Genomic DNA, 19,170 nt, shown 5'->3' on the forward strand with positions numbered 1-19,170 from the left:
GCAAATATAAAGTTGTGTTGATAAATAGTTGTCAAGCATTCTAAATCTCAAATGGAAAAGCTGCATTAAACTGTAAGTTTTGAGCATTATGAATACTGTAGTGATGCGGGCTCTTAGGATATCAAATCATTATTTTCTTTATAGTGTGGTCAATCTCTCAGCCACAGAGGAAGGCTTGAACAATTAATGGAATCCACTGATTTCTTCACTAATTACCTGCTTCTAATCCCTACCTCCTACTTCTATATGAAGCCAACTGTATTTAACCCTTTCATAGCCATTTTCCACAAAGGATTTACTCAGGCAACCTTCATTTATATGATCAAGAAACTATATTGTAATATTCTTGCAACTTTTCTGAAGGTTTAAAATTTTTAAAGGAACATAATTTGTATATTATCTAGAGTTTGTTCAGAATTTCTTTACAAAGACATTCAGGGGCAGAAACTCAAGCCTATGCAAGAGCTTCAGAGTCTCCTCAAGACTAATTGAAAAAGAAAAAGAGTTCCCACTGAAAAACAAACAAGAGTCCTACCTGTCCTGGGGCTGTATCAGTTGGGTCAGGACCATGATGGAATTCTCTGTGTAGTTTTCCAGAATGTAAGTCAAATACGAACTGCTTGAGTTTTCCAGGAATTCTAAAACCAAAGTAAAATAAAAGTTTAGCTTAAACTATTTAAATGGACTTATATCTATTTTACCAACTTCACAACATTAAAAACAATTTTTTAAAAAACTTACCTACAATCCCACCATCCTACCATAACTATTAACAAACAGGCCAGGTACATGTCAAACATTTTGACACAGTTGTAATCATGGTATGCAGATACTCAATTTTGTGTTCTAATACTTGCATTTGTTTTATAGACATTTTTCTATGCTTATTGTAAAAGATGCATCAGAGTCTATCAAGATGCTGTCCTAAGACTTACACCCTTACTGTTGGGCATTTATATATTTTCCTTAATATATATAACTGCAAAACTTTATGTTCTGCAAAATTATACTAAAAGTAATAGGGGCTCAAGGGAAAAATAGTGTTAGGGACTAACCACTTAAAACTATGTAGCTTTGTAACCGGAGTACTACTAAGAGCCTAGAGCAAAAATATTAGCACCCTTCAGCCTCCTCCAGCCTTTGAGCCCTGTGTCAGCCAGGTGACCCTATGTAACCTTAACCTGGAGCTTAGCAGTCCTCTTTTGAGATGTATGTAGGTCCTTGAGGGCATTCACTGCCAGCACAACCAATTTTATCAAAATAATCTAAACCAGGGTGTAGCTTTTTCGTGTTTTTCTTAAACAGGGGAGGAAATTTCTTCACAACTTCTTCAACCACACAGGCAGTTTCACTGGCTAGCTTAACACTGTGAAAAGCAAAGCACTTCTCAAGGCCATGAAAGTGGCCTTTTTTTTTTTTTTTTTTAATGTCTTCATATACCACTAAGGCATTGTCTTTTATGGTAAAAAAAAGCTTTCTTTGGTGGCTTCATACTATTCTGAGGAATATAACATGAATCAACACAACTCACTATATACTTGGCATCATTCCCATAATTCCCAATCATGGTAATGAGCAAATCTGCAGTACAGAAACATGCACTGTAGCAAAACAGACCAATATAAAGCTAAGCAGATTTATACATCAGCCTTTTTTTCTTCATAATTATTTCCTTGAGTTGTATCTGATAAAGTAGGAGTAATAAGTTAAAGAATAAGAACTTTAAACAAAGTGTGGGCAAATTATAGGCACAAAACATCGATATTTACTACTTGTCTACCTGTTTGTTCTCTGAAGTCTTGCCAGCACATTTGTCTTTGTTTATTATTAAAATTTGTTTCACTAATTTGATAAGTAAAAGACACCAGCATTTTAATTTCCATCTCTTCAGAAATTAAGCATTTTTTCCATTGTTTTAATTTATATTTCTGCTCATATGAATTGTCCTCTACCGAGATCAATTAATTAAAATTCATTATATTTTTAAATAGAAACACTTTGTTTTTCATATCCATTACAAGAATTAAAATGCAGGTCCACAAACACTTTAATTCCTTCAACAGAACTGACTTTTTAAATCACTACTTTTTTGGTAGCATACCTGGCTTGTGTTAATATTACCAGTTTCTTTTTCTTTTTATCCTCTCCTGAGGTCCTGCAAGTGCTGTTTTCTTCTCTTCAATAACTCCCACTGAGATGTAACAGCCAATAACTTCATTGTACACCCATTTTGGCTCCCCACTAGCTCCAATGCAACAGAGGCCAGCAGGTGCCAAATGCACAGTTTACAAATACAAATGACTGTCAGGTAGCTGTATTGACAGAATGCCTCTGAAAGGTTCTCTGGTACAGAAGAAATTGCATATGCACTAGAGATAAACATTGAGAGGATATCAATTTAAATTTAATCTGACATCATCTGTCACCCACAGCAAAGTGCTAAAATATATCCATTCAATTCAAAGAACTGCAAAGAATCTATAATGTTTAAAGCCCCTGCTAATTTGTTATTTTACAACGTTCAAAGATGATCACAACCAATACAGTGTGAATTGCTTCTGCCAGTCGAGCAATAATTTATAATTAGATCTTAAGTGTAACAAATTCATAGAGTACACTCAAAACAGATTTTTCCCCAGCTTGAGTTTTTTCCCTTTGTCAACGTATGAGAGAATTGTGAGCAAAAAGCAAAGACGAGAGATAGGGTGAATCTGAATTGATGTGGTAGAAAACAGATTACAAAAGAACTCTTATCTAGCTTGTGGCTAGAAATTATCCATCATTATTAGGTAACAATCAGTGAATCAACAATATATTGTCAAGAAAACAGACAACATGGTTATCTGCTAAAAAAGGAGAATAAATGGACCCTTGCTGTAATAAATTCAATTATATTTTCACACTTTAAGGTATACTTTTTCTAATCAGAACACCTAAGTGTTTCTCTCCCATCCTCCACTTACTTTTTTGTTTACAGTATTTTTAGGTGATGCAAAATTTATACACAGTGAAATGCACAAAACATGTTAAGTGTATCATTTAAACGAGCTTTGACAAATGCATACAAGGTGAGAAGTATTTTTATTATTTTAAAAAATTTACAGAGTAGAATTCATTTTGGGGGCTTAAGTTGTAGTTTTAACATAGGCTTATAGCATCTTGTTACCACCTCCACAAATAGGATACAGAACCAACACCCTTTTTTTTTTTTTAACTCATATCTTCCTCTTCCCCTTAACTCATGCTGATCTGTTCTCTGTTCCCATAATTTGCCTTTTCCAGAATGTCATGGACATGGAATCATACAGCATATAATCACGAGACTGGCTTCTTTTACTTAACATACTACATTTGAGATTCATCCATTTTGCTGCATGCATAAAAATGTTTGTTCTTTTATTTATTGAATAGAATTCCATTGAGTGGATATACCACAACTAGTTTATCCATTCACCCACTGAAGGACTTTGGGTTCTTTCTAGATTTTGGTGATTGTGAACAATGCTACCACAAACATTTGTGCACAGGTTTTTGTGTGAACGTAAGTTTATTTCTACAGGAAAAATACTGGATTACATGGGTGGTGTATGTTTTACTTTTTAAGAAACTGACAAATTGTTTTCCAGAGTGGCTGTATCATTTTGCAGTCCCACCAGCAATGTATGAGAGTTCCATTTGCTCCATATCCTCATGAACACCTGGTATTATCAGTATTTTAATTTAGCCATTCTGAAAGATGTATAATGGGATCTCATTCTGGTTTTAATTTGCATTTCTCTAATGAATAATGATGTTGAGCATCTTTTCATGTGCTTATTTGTCATTCATATATCTTCTTTATATTCTAACAGTATCTTTTGTGGAGTAAAAGTTCTTAACACCATGAAGGCCAGTTTATCAATTGTTTTCTTTTATGGATGGTGTCCTATCTAAGAACTCTTTGTCTAACACCAGGTCATGAAGAGTTTCTCCTACATTTACTTGTAAGAGTTTTACCTTTCAATTTTGGTCTGTGATCAATTCTGACTTAATTTCTTTTTTGGTATGAAGGTGTTCAGGTGGTCCAGCACCATTTATTGAAAAGATTATCCTTCTCCACTGAATTGTCTTGGCACCTTTAAAAAAAATCAATTACTATATTTGTGTGTCTATTTCTAGATTCTCTATTCTGTCCCACAGCTCTATGTACCTACTTTTTCACTGATATTACACTGCCGTGATTATTTTAGCTTACGTTGTATCTTAAAACTGGGTAGTATGAGTCTTCCAACTTTGTTTCTTTTTCAATAGTGTTTCTGTTATTCCAGTTTTACCTTGCCATATAAATTTTAGAATCAGCTTGTCTGTATCTACAATAAATCTAGCTGAGATTTTGATTGAGACTGCATTAAATCTATAGGTCAGTCTGGGGAGAACTGATATCTTAACAGTACTGAGTCTTCCAATCCATGCACACAGTATGTTTCTTCATTTCTTTTGATCATCTTTGATTTCTTTCATCAGCATTTTGTAGTTTTCAGCATATAGATCCTGTACATATTGTGTTAGACTTATACCTAAATAGTCCTTTAAAATTTTTTTCCTTTGGAGCTATTATAAATGGTACTTCAAAAGTTTAATGGTTTCCAACCGTTCTCTGTTAGTGTATAGAAATAAAAGTGATTTTTTAAAAGTTGACCTTGTATCCTGCTAAAAGCACTTATCAGTTCTAGGAGCTGTTTTGTGAATTCATTGGGAGTTTTTACATACACAATTGTGTCATCTACAAAGAAAGTTTCTTTCCAGTCTGAACACCTTTTTTTTATTTTCTTATTGTACTTGCTAGGACTTCTAGTATGACATTAAATAGAACTAGTGGGAGTGGACATATTTATCAAAAACAAGAAAATACTTAGGAAGAAATTTAGCCAAGGAGGCTAAATATCTGTACACTGAAAACTATAAAACACTGATGAAAAATGACATAAATAAATGGAAAGATACCCTGTGTTCATGAACTGGAAGAATTAATATTGTTAAAATGTCCATACTACCTAAAGCAATCTAGAGATGCAACACAATCCCTATCAAATCCCAATGGTATTTCTCACAGAAATAGAAAAAACAGTCCTGAAATTCATATGTAACCACAAAAGACCCTGAATAGCCAAATCAATCTTGAGCAAGAACAACAAAGATGGAAACATCACACTACCTGATTTCAACATACACTACAAAGCTGTAGTAATCAAAACAATATGGTACTGTTATAAAAACAGACATATAGATCAATGGAACAGAATAGAGAGCCCAGAAGTAAATCCAGACATTCACAGTCAACTGATCTTCCACAAAGGTACCAAGAATACACAATGAGGAAAGGGTAGTTTTATTTATTTTATTTATTTAATTTTTGGCTGTGTTGGGTCTTTGTTGCTGCACACAGGCTTTTCTCTGGTTGTGGTGAGTGGGGGCTACTCTTCGTTGAGGTGCGCGGGCTTCTCATTGCGGTGCCTTCTCTTGTTGCGGAGCATGGGCTCTAGGCATGTGGGCTTCAGTAGTTGTGGCTCACAGGCTCTAGAGCACAGCCTCAGTAGTTGTGGGGCATGGGCTTAGTTGCTCCAAGGCATGTGGGATCTTCCCGGACCAGGGCTTGAACCCGTGTCCCCTGCATTGGCAGGAGGATTCTTAACCACTGTGCCACCAGGGAAGCCCAAGAAAGAGTAGTTTTTTAAATAAATGGTGCTGGGAATCACATGAAGAGGAATAATACTGGACCCCTACCCAATTTTATTTTGTATCTCTCTCACACCATATACAAAATCAATTCAAAATGGATTAAGGACTTAAATGTGAGACCTGAAACTGTAAAAATCCTAGAAGAAAACATAGGCATAAAGTTTCCTGACATTGGTCTGGGCAGTGACTTTTTTGGATATGACCCCAAAAAGCCCAGGCAATAAAAGCAAAGATAGCGCAGTTTTATCAAACAAAAAAGCTTCTGCACAGCAAAGGAAACAGCAGAGTGAACAGACAACCTACAGAATGAGAGAAAATATATGCAAATCATATACATGGTAAGGGTTTAATATCCAAAAACATAAGGAACTAACAAACAACTCAATAGCAAGAAAACAAAAGCCTAATTTAAAAATGGGCAGAGGACATGAATAGACATTTCTCAAAAGATAATATATGAAGGGCTAATGGGTACATGAAAAGGTACTCAACATCACTAGGCATCAGGGAAATGCAAATCAAAAACCACAATGATTTGCAAAATGCACAGTGATTTTACAAAACTCACACCTGTTAGAATGGTTATTATCAAAAAGACAATAATATGTGTTGGCAAGAATGTGGAGAAGAGAGAGCCCTTGTATGCAGTTCACAGTAATGTAAACTGGTAAGGCCATTATGGCAAACAGTATGGAGGGTCCTCAAAAAATTAAAAATATAACTAACATATGACCCAGCAATCCCACTTCTGGGTGTATACCCAAAGGAAATGAAATCAGTATCTTGAGATATCTGCACTCTCATGTTCATTGCAGCATTATTCACAATATCCAAGATAGAGAAATAACCCAGTGACCATCAATCAATGAATGGATAAGGAAAATATGGGTAAGGTTTATAAACACACACACAATGCAATGTTATTCAGCTTTAACAAAGAAGGAAATCCTGTCATTTTCGACAACATGGATGAACCTGAATGACATTATGCTAAGTGAAATATGAAAAAACAGAACTCACAGAAACAGAGGACAGACTGGTGGGCACCAAGGACTGAGTGGGTGGGAGACATGGGAAAGTGTTGGTCAAGGGATACAAAGTTTCAGTTATGCAAGATGAGTAAGTTCTGGAGATCTAATGTACAGCATGGTGACTACAGTACTAATACTGTATTGTATATTTGAAATTTGCTAAGAGAATAGACCTTAATTGTTCTCACCAAAAAAGGTAACTACGGGAGGTAATAGATATGTTAATGAGCTTGACTGTGGTAATTATCTCACAACGTATACATATATCAAAATATATCTTAAATATATGCAATTTTTGTCAGTGATACCTCAATAAAGCTGGAAAAAAAAAGGGGGGGAACATATAATTTGGAGTGGAGAGGGAACCAATCTATGTGTGTTGAGCCAATCAGATCCTGGAGGATGTGAACTAAGAGATATAAGGAACACAGTCAGATGATTTGATTAGAGTTACAAAGTCATAGAGTTATAAAGTCCAAGAGTTATAAAGTCATATAGAGTTCACGCTAAGTCCTGTCATGATAAATCAGAACCACATCCATAGAAGTTACAGCACAGCAGCAGAAGAAGCTGCTATCCAGAGAGGAGGATGGAGCACTTGTGTGAAGACCAAAAAATAATTGTATATCTATCTATGCTGTCAAATACAGGAACCACTACCCGCATGTGGCCACTGAGCACCTGAAATGGGTTTACAGTGCCTGAGAAACTGACTTTTAATTTATATCATCATTTTAATTAATTTAATGTAAACTTAAGTATTCATATAGGGCTAGTAACTATCATATTAGACAGCACAGCACTATGATCATTATTACAAAGGGTGAAAGACAAGAAGCACAATCAGTAAAAGACAATGAAAGCACTGAAAAAAAAAGGGAAAAAAAAGGGAAAATCATGATGGTGTCACAGAACTCAAGTAAAGTGTTCCACAGCACCCAAAACTACAGGAATGTTAATGAGGATGAGTCAGGTAAAGTCCCATTACTAGCAGTGTGATTTATTTTTTCATGGGAAAAACCTGGATTTCAAACAACAGGGGTTATTTAGACAAATCATGAAACAATCCATTCAAAGGCAAGCTATCTGACCATTAGAAATAACAGAAAAATATTAATGACATGGGAAGATGTTTATAATGTGTGGATAAGTTAAAAAGAAAATTCATAAAATAGCATAGCTCTAATTTTATAACATATGTATAGATCTCTTGTGGATTTATGGGTGATTTTTAATTTATTCTTTGGCATTTTATCAACTTTAAGAATTATCCACAAAGAAGATAAAATTTTTATAATCAGAAATAAGGAACAAATGATATACTTAACACACACATACAAAGAGAGTAGACATCTTTGCCTGGTTCCTGATCTTAAGGGGAAAGTATTCAGTCTTTCACCATTAAATATGATATTAGCAGTAGGTTCTTTGTAAATGTCCTTTATCAGATCGAGGAAGTTTCCATATATTCCTAGTTTGTTAAGCATTTTTGTCATGATGGATATTGAATTTTGTCAAATGCATCTTGCATATGTTGCTGTAATCAGTATATGCTGAATTACTCTCATTAATTTTTGAAGGTTGAATGAGCCTTGCACACTTGGGATAAAGCCCACTTGGTTGTGATATATTATTCTTCTTTCATACAATGCTGGATTCAATTTCCTAATATTGTTTTCTACTTTTTGACTCAACTTATACAATAATATAGTTTGAACTCATTCAATGTATTACAGTGTAAAAACACTGTATCTTGCCATTTAAATTACTTAACATCTTTGAGCTTCAGCTTTCTGATATGTAAAATGAGAACAACTGCTTTATTTAACTTAACTGTATTGTTTTTATAGTCTAACAGACTTGGATTTGAATCCAAATATATTATTGCCTATAATAATCATAGCTAGCCTTCTAATAGCACTGGCCATGTATCAGACACTGTTCTAAGAGCTATAGATATACACATTCATTTAATGCTCACAACAACCCTATTAAGTAGATACTATTATTATTCCTATTTTACCATAGAGGTGGTAAGAAATTGCCCAGGGTGATATAACTAATAGGTAACAGACCGGGATTTGAATCTAAGCAGTCTGGATCTAGAGTCTTGTGCACCTAACCACTATGCTATATCGCCTCTATAGTGACTCCACTTTAGTAAAGTTTATAAATCTCTCAGAGCTTAACTTCTTTATTGTAAAAGTAGAAATAATATCTATCTTCTAAGCTTGTTACAGATTAACTGAAAACACATACAAAAGTACAAAGTAAGGCTGGTACAGTGCCTGGCTATGTCAGTGTTTGATGTCTATTTTGCTGGCAGGACCAAATAAGGTAAAATATACTGGAATGATTTGTAAAATAAAAAGTACTTATAAATACTATGTATCAATATCAGTTGTACGATAAGTACGTATATTGCTCAGTGGTTGACAGGAGAGACATTCAGAGAATCAAAACTATACAGATGAACAGGAGAGGTGGGTAATAGGGCAGATGGGTAGTTGATAAATATTAGGATATATTCCAGATATATACATTCAAAGTGGTCAAACTCTTAATCTTGTAATAAGCAGATGAAACTAAAAGCAAAGCATTGGATGAACATCTACTAATGCCATTACAAAGCAGTTAGTATAGCAAGAGATAATAAAAAGTAAATAAGATTTGCCTTTTAAAAAGATTTCTCATGAACCGGTTTGCAGGGCAGAAGTTGAGACACAGAGGCAGAGAACAAACGTATGGACACCAAGGGGGGAAAGCCACGGCGGGGTAGGGGTGGTGGTGTGCTGAATTGGGCGATTGGGACTGACATGTATACACTGATGTGTATAAAATTGATGACTAATAAGAACCTGCTGTATAAAAAAATAAAAATTTAAAAACTAATAAAAAAAAAGATTTCTCGGCACCATTTTTTTTTCAATTAAGAAAAGCCTGATTTGGGTAAAAAAAAAAAAAGAACCCCCTAGACAGTGAAGAACAAAACCAGATTCTCAGGGTTAAAAGGGAACTTAACGGTGACCTGATTTTAAACATTTCTCTTACCTGTCCCTCCAAGTTCTTTATCATTTCATTCAATTCCTGGTTTGTTCCCTCTAAGTTCAATGAGACAGGCTAATTCATCGTGGCAGACAACCAAATTGCTAAATTAGGGAGATACCCCACCCCTGTAGTTTCAGTTTCATCTCATCTCCTCACCACAACTACCCTCACCCTGCGTAGTTCAAGGAATTATGATCATAATGCTCAGTGATTTAGGGATTTGGAATAAATGACCTAGAGCCCAGAGTTGGGGAACTCATTAGCATTAGAGTAGCCTGTTTGTTTGTTAGTTTTCCTAGGAGTGACCTGAAGTCTGCCCTGCTGCTTTTTCCCATCACTGGGGCTCCAGTGGCAGCTTACATAAGAACCCTTAAGCAAAGCAACAGATGGTAGGGTATTTGCAGGCCACAGTTTTTTAGAAGGTAAGATTCTCTAGAAAGCCCTTCCACAGTCTTATACCAGACCCCATCATTTATTCTCTCCGGACTGGAGCACATTTCCTAGACCTACCCTTATGTGCTCTTGGGCTTCAACACTTCCCCCCATTCCCATCTCCATATAAAATTTTTTCCTTTACGTTTGGCCAGAAACCAGCCTGGTCAGACTATAGGAAAAAACTAAGGATTTAGAGATCTGTGATTTAGTTTCAGGTACTAGCAATACTGTCTCTTCAAACATCTTTCACATTCACACTTACACTGCTTTTATATATACTGAAAATGTAACTGCTTTGGTATCAAGTGTTCTGAGCTTGGGATTTGGGGGTTCAGTATGCTCTGACAGGACTCCTAGCCCTGCCACTAAGGAGTTGTGTGGCCTTGCTGGTCACGTTACCTCCCTCACCCTCATTTTCTCTGCCATAAGGAAGAGATGAACACAACACTGGTTAGCACCTCGCCCTGCCCCCACCATGCTGCAGTGCCTGCCTCTAGCATGGGAGGAAAGTGCAGCATAAATCTGCTTTCTCTCTCCTTACCACAACCATACTTCCGCCACTTAACCCCAGAAATGCCGCGCTACTAAGCAAAAGTAATAGTAATTACACTAATTTATGGAAACTGTTGATCATTTAAGCCTTAATTACCACGCAGCACAATAACAATTACACAAGCCATTAAATGTGTCTGATTCACTTTGCTGCATGTTTTGATTTTTAACACTGTTTTGATTTTTAACACTTATCTATTCACATAGGCTCAGTTTGTAGCTCACACAGCATGTGCCTCCTTACAATTAAAAAAATATTAGAGGAAATAGTGCCTAGGAGGGGAAATCAGGCACCTAAGGGAGAAATTAAAGAAGTAATTTGTTTCAGAGCTTTAAATACAGTCACTTCTCTTATCTCCCTCCCTGCTCACAGGACTAACCACTTGCAGGATGGGAAAGGATCATTTCCCATTTCCATATTTCTTTGGGGAATCTTATTGACTCAGTGTCTTTTGGCACCAGGGCACAAGCAGAATGTTGCCAGCTGATAAATTAGCTTTTCTTGGTCAAGTGCCCATCTCTTGGTCCAGTGAACTATGGTTGGAAGATAGGGGGACTGGGTCATGTGATAAAGAATATGACCATTTATGTTAGTTTGGATACTCTAAGAAACAGACACCAAGATGGGACTGGAAGTGCTAGAGTGTTTTAAACCCGACTTCAGAACTGGAGGAAAAAACTTAAGATAGCCAAGATGGAATTCGTCACAGGTTTCCCTTCATGTGTAACAACATTCCTAGGAATAAAAGCCAAAGTTGGGCATAGTTTGGTTGCTGATTGGTAAACCTAACCTGAGTCAGCATCCTATTGACTTCCACTAATTTGAGACTTCATAATTAGGGCTGTAAATTTCCAGTGAAAGGAAGAAGTAAATACCCCAAGATTTATCCACTACCAAAGGTAGGGAAATGGCCTGATAAGACTTCATGCAAATGACCCATGAATAGGGCAGCATTTTAATGCCAAACACAGTCACTGCCTGGAAACTCTTGCAGCGAGCTCAACCACTAGAACAGCTGCCCCCTCTCCTAAAAAGTTTGTTCTTTTATCTTGAGCTTGCAGCCTCTGGAGGCAAGCCAATGAAGTAAGAGGAAGAGGACATGCAATCAGCTAAGACATTTCTGTCTAGCACAACAGTCAACGCTCACACAGTTGCTAAGCGGACTGTATGAGTTCCAATTTTTAATCCAAATAAATGCCGGATTGTTAGGGAGATCTGGATCTTTATGGTGGATTTCTGGGAACAACTACTCTTCCTTTTTAAATCCAGCATAGTCCTGCCCTCTCAACTATCCCCCAGCTCCTCACTCAGCAAATGATCTTGCTTCCTTAGCCATAGTTAAAAACAAGAATCAGACAGGATCCTCAGCAGTCTTCTGCTGCTGTCACTAACACCATAATCCCCAAACAACCCAACGAAATGCTGCACCGTTCCTTTCTTCGCTTTCTCACTAGAGAGGGTAGGTTATTTCCTTTCCTTTGCTCCTCATTCCCTCTGTGGTCCTTACGGCTTTCCTTTATCAGTGAGCCCCTCTTTTCCCTCTCTCTTCAATAAATCCATCTGATTCTGTCCCACAAGCATTTAATCATGTTTAGTTTCTTGTTACCCTAAGGGGGGTGGGGGGAAGAAAAGCTAAAACTTTACTTCACCCTATGTCTCTCTGGAGCTATCTCCCTATTTTTCTTTCCCTTTCGAGGCTAGCTTCTTGCAAGAATCTTCGTATCAAAATCTTCATTTCCTCACCAAACACTCTTCAATTCATTGCAATACAGCCTTTTGAGGGTCAACTCTAACAGATGCTCCATCCTTATCTTCTGGTTGAGCATTCCTTCCTGCTAGAAGTGCTCCTCCCGCAATTACCATATTACTCTTTTCTGTATTTTCTTTCATGTCTTTGATTCCTCCTCCTCTTCAGTCTTCTGCACATGTTCCTTCTTCTATCCTCTCCTTAATTGCTGGTATTCATCAGGGTTCCATTTTCAACCCTGTTCTAGGTCATCTCATCTGTTTCAGTAACTTCAACTACATCCTCATGTGTTCAAGACCCAGCCCTTATCTCACTGTTGAATCCCAGAGCCATGTAAACTCCGTTCTGGACACTCTTCTCCTTTGTAGCCCACAAGCAACTCAAATTCAATATGCCAAGAAAGGGAACTCGTCATCTTTACCACAAGGCTGCTTCTCCACTAAGTTCCCAGCTCAGTTAGTAGCACCACAACCCAGTTAGTTGTCCAAATCAGAGTCCTGGTCATCAGGGCTAGCCTCGCCCCTCCCCCGCTTACTGAAATACCAAGTCCTCCTATTCCACCTTAAAAAAAGTCTCAAGAATCCTGCTTCTCTCTAGCTTTACTTAGTGCTACTGCCAGAATTTTGGAAATTCATTCACTTAAGAATCTATCATCAACTCTTGCCTGGATTACTGAACAGCCTCCTAGATCCTATTTTGACTCCCTCTAATCTATTCTCCAGTTTGCATTCAGAGTGATCTTTAAAAAAACAATCCCCTGATTAAAATCCTTCATTGGCTCTTCATAGTTTTCAGGATCAAACTTCCTTAACACAGCATGTAGGGGCTTTCATGAACAAGCTCCTATTTACTTCTCTTGACCTCATCCCTCAGCGATACCCCTGCTGTCCACTCATATTCAGCCAAGAGACTGTACTTGTTTCTGCCAACATCACCTTTCTCCAAGCCCTGTCTCCCTCTCACTTCCATGAAAAACTTCTAGAGAACTTTAGGTCCTACCTTAGGCATTAACATCTCCAGAAATCTTGAATCAGGTGCCCCCTCTGCTGAACTCTGCCAGAGCACTTATCACATTATAAAACAACTGCCTGTTACCCAGCTTGTCTCCTTTTTCTACCTGGTTGCGAGTTCTTTGAGGGCAGGGATCCAGTCTTAGTAAACTTTAAACCGTTGGTTTTTATATGACTTGGTTTATATTATACAACTGTCGTATAGAAGACCCGCATACATTTTCAATGAGTTAATATGCTAAGTGGTATTCTTTTGAGTACAGGTAAAATAAAAACAGTATCTGTAAGTACTTTAAGGTTCATAACACAGCCATCATCTCTTGTTAATTTCTGTAACAATCCCATCAGGGAGGCTGTACCACCAACCATATTTTAAGTGTAAAGAAACAAGAACAGAGAAGTTAAGTGACTTCACTGAGGTAGGACTCAAACGTAGGCCTCGCTGTATGAGGACTGAGAGTCTTCTATCAAACAACCACATCTCTATTGAAATATTTAGAAATGAGTGAGGTAATTCATCCTGCAGTAGGACTTCAAATCACCCTCTAACTGTGAAATTTAATCTTTGGACATTAAAAAAGGGGGTTATTTAAGTGAATTTTGAAAAGAAAAGGTCTAGTTTGAATTAATACCTGTATTGCTTAAATTTTTCATATATGAAGAAACATTTCCATTTTTAACCACTGTATTTAACATCTCAGAAAGCTGATAAAAATGTAATATCTGTGGTAGTTACAAGGTTTATATGTTTATTAATACTATGGAAAGGTGAAAATAGAGTCAGAAGGCATATCTGTTCTTGGAAAGGTTCCTAGCTGTATGCCCTTATAAATGCCTTGTCATAGCCATCTTCTGGGTCTTAAATACCACTAATATTCTTGGTAGACACAGTCACAAATGAGCAGCAATATTACCCATTTCCTTTAACCTACCTAGGATTAACCTACTTTCCTTGATGTGCTGACAAAGACCAAACTCAATTCAAAACGAATTTCTCATAGGTCAAAAATTTTCTTTCAGAGATTAATTCCCAAGCATTTAGGATCATCTAATGCTGGCATTTCTATAGGGATATATCATAATTCTCATAGTCAATTAACATTTTCTTTTCTTTTTTTTTCCACACTGCTCAGCTTGCGGGATCTTAGTTCCCTGACCAGTGAAAGCGCCAAGTCCTAACCGTTGGACCATCAGGGAATTCCCCACAGTCAATTACACTATACTCTGGAGTGAAAAAAAAAAACTCTTCCCTCCGAATAACAAAGTATTTCAACATAGCGTTATTTAAAATATTCAAACAATTATTTTAAGTTCATTTTTGAGACATATATCAGTAATTTTAAAAAACCAAAATGAATACTTACAATACATCCCTGAAGTCTCCAAAGACATACATATGCCTAAAGCTGTCAATAGCTATTACAGGGCAATCTGCTGGAGTTTTCTGTATATGCAGAAGAGGATGTCTAAATTTGTCACAGTCAGCATGTAAAAAGTTTATTGTACCTTTAAAAGAAATAGAATTTGGAGAGGTAGATTAGAATATTCTTTAGCGGGTCAAAAGAGGAAGAGGACATGCAATCAGCTAAGACATTTCTGTCTAGCACAATAGTCAACCCTCCACAGTGTATTCTCATAAGTTTGCAAGTTCATAAAAAGTGACATACTAAAAAAACCCAACATGCTTTAGAGCAATATAGACCACAAAAACTAAAACCTAAATATTACAACGCTTTAAAAAGGTAGGATCTTAATTCTTAGGGCAGAGAGTATAATTTCCTTAGAAATTATAGGAACTCAACCCAAATTCAAATGCTATAGTGAATTTTTAAATTTTCTTTAAATGGGTAAAAATGGGAGCATCTTCATTTCATCAAGGATGAAGGATGCCCTTCCAGTCGCTATTGGTTGATTTTTAATCCAATTCAACCCCAAAAATATTTACAGTGACTAATATGGGCATGGCTCTATACAAAGCCTTCAGTTTATCTTGTTTGACTTTCTTCTCTAACTACAGAGGGAAAGCTGGTGATACCTCAAATTCCTTTTTGATGCTTTGGAGAAGTCTGCAGAGAACTACTCAACTTTCTTCCATTTGGAAATATAGTAAATGTTAATCTGACTGTGTAAGTTCTCTCAGCAATATTTCTGGGACTATTAGAAAAGGACCAGACAAGTATCAAGGTGCTGGAAGAAAGTGCCTCAAACTAACACTGTCCACCCATGACCCCACTTTTCATGCTGTTTGATTTTAGAGAGCTAAAAGAGTCAGGGTTTTTTGGTTTTTTTTGTTTTTAAAGCTATTGCTTCATATTATCTCTACTAACGCCTCCCATCCCCATGTTTTCATGTAAATTCAGGAGTTGAGTAGAGTTAAAATAATTTGTTAAGTTTTTAACCCAAAAATGTTTATGTGAGTATTAATGTAATGGAAAAGGGAGAAGGTAAAAAAATAGAGAAAGGAAGGATATAAACAAACACCTTAATCTGTCTACCTTTTTCACTTATTAATTGTCGGGCTACTTCATTCTGGAATATTTCTAAACTCTCTGTATCTTCTTTCATGTGGAAGAGTATGAGAAAAGGCAGTCCTTCTTCTGTCAATTCCTGTATAGAGAAGTATTCAGTGAGAATTATCAGGCCTCTCCATTCAGCTCTAGCTATTTTCTAGGTAGGAACAACTTTAAACCCAGCCCACATAACATGCAACAGCTGCAACATCCCAGGAAAGAGATCCAATGGTGTAAATAAATGCCTTAATGGAAGAAGGAACGCATGCCCTCCACCTGAAGTATCCAAGCACTCAGAGGACTCACATGTCCTGCTGTACTGTAGATGCTGACCTGCCTTAAAGTAATCACTGGGCTGACCTGTTAGCTAGTATTGGATGAAGCCATGACATTTAAAACGTGAGCTGACCAAAGGAGGAACTATGCTGATTCTTTTTCAAGATGTTGATTTTACGAGGGGATAAACAGTCTTCACGGATAACACTGAAAAACTGAGTGTACCAGCAATAAATAAATCTAACTGATTTGCAAACTTATGCTTATTCTAAGGTTTATTGCAAAAACCACTCCACTTACATGAGACCTACCAAAAGCTGAAAAGTGTGATTCAGAACAAAAGACAAAAACCCTATAACATAACCAGTTTTCAACCAATACACAATTTATCAACATTATTAACAAATACTTGCCACTATATATGTGTATGTTTATATACCTTGTATGTATACATACACAAAAATACCTTGAAATTTTTGTTACTTAAAAAAATTTTATTATTGTTATTGGAGAATACAAGAGAAATGTGATAAGTAGACAGCATATTTTGATCATTTATTCTCTCTGACAAATGCTAAGTTCTGACTCATAAAAAAAGTCCAGAAAGGGCCTCATAATAAAATCATTTCCATTAACAATTCTTTTGCCTATCTCTCTGTAATTTAGGAACTGCCTCAGCAGAAAGCACACATGTCCTTACCCTAAAAAAACTGAAACTGGAACCTAATTTATAGGATAAGAGTTTTCTTCTGGTTCCTGTCTCTATGTTTAAGCCTGTTCCACTCATACATAGGATAAATGATTAAGCTTTTCATCAAGTTCACCTTTTTTTTGTTAATTGAGATATATAGTCGGCCTTCCATATCCACAGGATCCACGACTGGTTGAATCCATAGATGTGGAACCCACAAATACTGGAGGGCCAACTGTAAGGGACTTGAGCATCCGAGGATTTTGATATCCGTGGGGGTCTGGGAATCAATTCCCGGCAGAAAGCAAGAGATGACTGTAATTCAAATACCATAAAATGCAGCATTTTAAAGTGTACAATTTGGTGGGTTTTATTATATTCACAAGATTGCAAGCATCAACACTATCTAATTCCAGAACATTTCATCACTCCTAAAAGAAATCCATAGTCATTAGCAGTCACTTCCCATCTCTCTTACCCCCAGCTCCTGGCATTACAATGATGTTTTAGCAAACTGATTTAGAATTTCTTCTTCCTCACTTTTTATCTCTTGTGCTCACATTTTTTCTTTCCCAACACATTAATTGCCACTACTCCTCCATGGTTCTGTCTTTGGACTTCTCTGCTCTAGCCTGGCAACTTCAACTAGGTCAACAATCTCAGTCACCACCTCAAATTGGTCCCTTATTTATATCTCCAAGTCCAGTTCCAGTACCTTCAATGCTCAACATAAAATGCACTGTCCCCTCCTCTTAATTCCCTGTTTCCATTAGTACTTCTCTTTCTCTTTTATCCCTTTTGTTTCAGGACTGAAATGCCTCTTTTAGAAAGCCATTCCTGATTCTATCCCATTTCTGCCAAAGGTAGAACTGAGTTCTCTCCTCTGAACTCTCAGAACATATTCTCAGTGCCCCTCATGTGGCATGGGGCATGTCTTTATATTGTCTGTACATGTGAACTACTGGATTGAAAACCCCTTAAAGACAGAGAATCTTATTTCACTTCTCCTTTGCTCACAGATTTTTGTACACAATGTGTAATCAACCTATGACTGAATAAATGAAGACACAAATGTTGCTGAATAAATACTAATTGGGAAAGAAGACTCAGCAGTTACCTTTTGGAAAATTTGAGAGCTAAGAAGTTAAAAGTAGAAACAAATATATTACTTTATTAGTAATAAACAAAATTACTAATTTTGTAAGTAAACAAAAAATTGTTTAAACAAAAAAACACAAATATGGATGAAATAACAGCTGTAAAGAGACAAGTAATAAACAGATTAATAGTTCGAAACTATGTGAATTAGTTTGCTAAACTAATTTATCAGTACATACATTAACATAGTAGCTGGTAGTTTATGCTGCTAGAGCTTCCAGGTGTACCCATGTCCACATCCATACCAACATATTCTTTACCCAGCAGGTATTAAAGGATTCAGGAGAGGGGTGGCAAGACAACCAGGTTCAGAGGTTAACAAATCTTTCCCCATAGTTTAAAGGATTTATGGGTAGTTGGTTACAACATGTAATAAATCTAAAGAATTATTAAACATGCCAACTACTGTAGGGCGGGAGGCAGGGCTGGGGGAGGACGGACAGACCTCTGTTTAATTAAGATTTTCCAGCTCCATAACTTTAAATTCTGTTTTGAAAGTATCCCTGTAAGAACTGTCAAAGCAGGTGAATAATCGTGACAGGTTACTAGATCTTTCTGAGCCTCTAAGGACTAAATGATACAATAAAAATGTAAGTTAATTCAGCTAAACATACCTGAAGCCCTGAGAACTGAGAAAGTAGAAGGGATGTTCATTTTATAAAAACTAAGACAATAAGCAAGCAAGCAAGCTTTACTGGAACACAACCATACTTATTTATGTACTATCAAGGGCTGCTTTTGTGCCACAACTGCCAAGTTGAGTAGTTGCAACAGAGACTATATGAACTGCAAAGCCTAAAATATTTACTATCTGACTTTTTACAGAATTGCCAACCTCTGACTTGGTGGGGATTATATGGGTGTGTTTACTCTGTGATAATTTCTTCAGTTGTGTATTCAATACCTGAGCTATGCACTTATAATTCTTTGAAGTAAGTATGCATATAGAAAGGTTTTTTTTTAACTTTTTTTAATGTTTTTTTAAAATTACAT

At 36.5% G+C, this 19,170-nt stretch overlaps 1 protein-coding gene across 2 annotated transcripts in view; it reads right to left on the reverse strand.

Annotated features, from left to right (window-relative positions):
- The window catches only part of ERP44 (endoplasmic reticulum protein 44), an 86,172-nt gene that overhangs the window by 1,987 nt on the left and 65,015 nt on the right, over positions 1-19,170 (reverse strand). Inside the window, exons 9-11 of one of the 2 annotated variants that reach the window (XM_036856622.1) lie at positions 16,038-16,149; positions 14,907-15,048; positions 536-638 (exon numbers count right to left, since the gene is read on the reverse strand). In XM_036856622.1, coding sequence (XP_036712517.1) covers positions 536-638; positions 14,907-15,048; positions 16,038-16,149 — 357 coding nt within the window. Of the gene's footprint in view, positions 1-535; positions 639-674; positions 2,370-14,906; positions 15,049-16,037; positions 16,150-19,170 lie in introns of those variants that run through there. The other variant, XM_036856623.1, reaches the window with a different exon arrangement.

The sequence above is a fragment of the Balaenoptera musculus genome, chromosome 6 (genome assembly GCF_009873245.2).
Source record: "Balaenoptera musculus isolate JJ_BM4_2016_0621 chromosome 6, mBalMus1.pri.v3, whole genome shotgun sequence".
NCBI classification, from domain to species: Eukaryota; Metazoa; Chordata; class Mammalia; order Artiodactyla; family Balaenopteridae; genus Balaenoptera; species Balaenoptera musculus.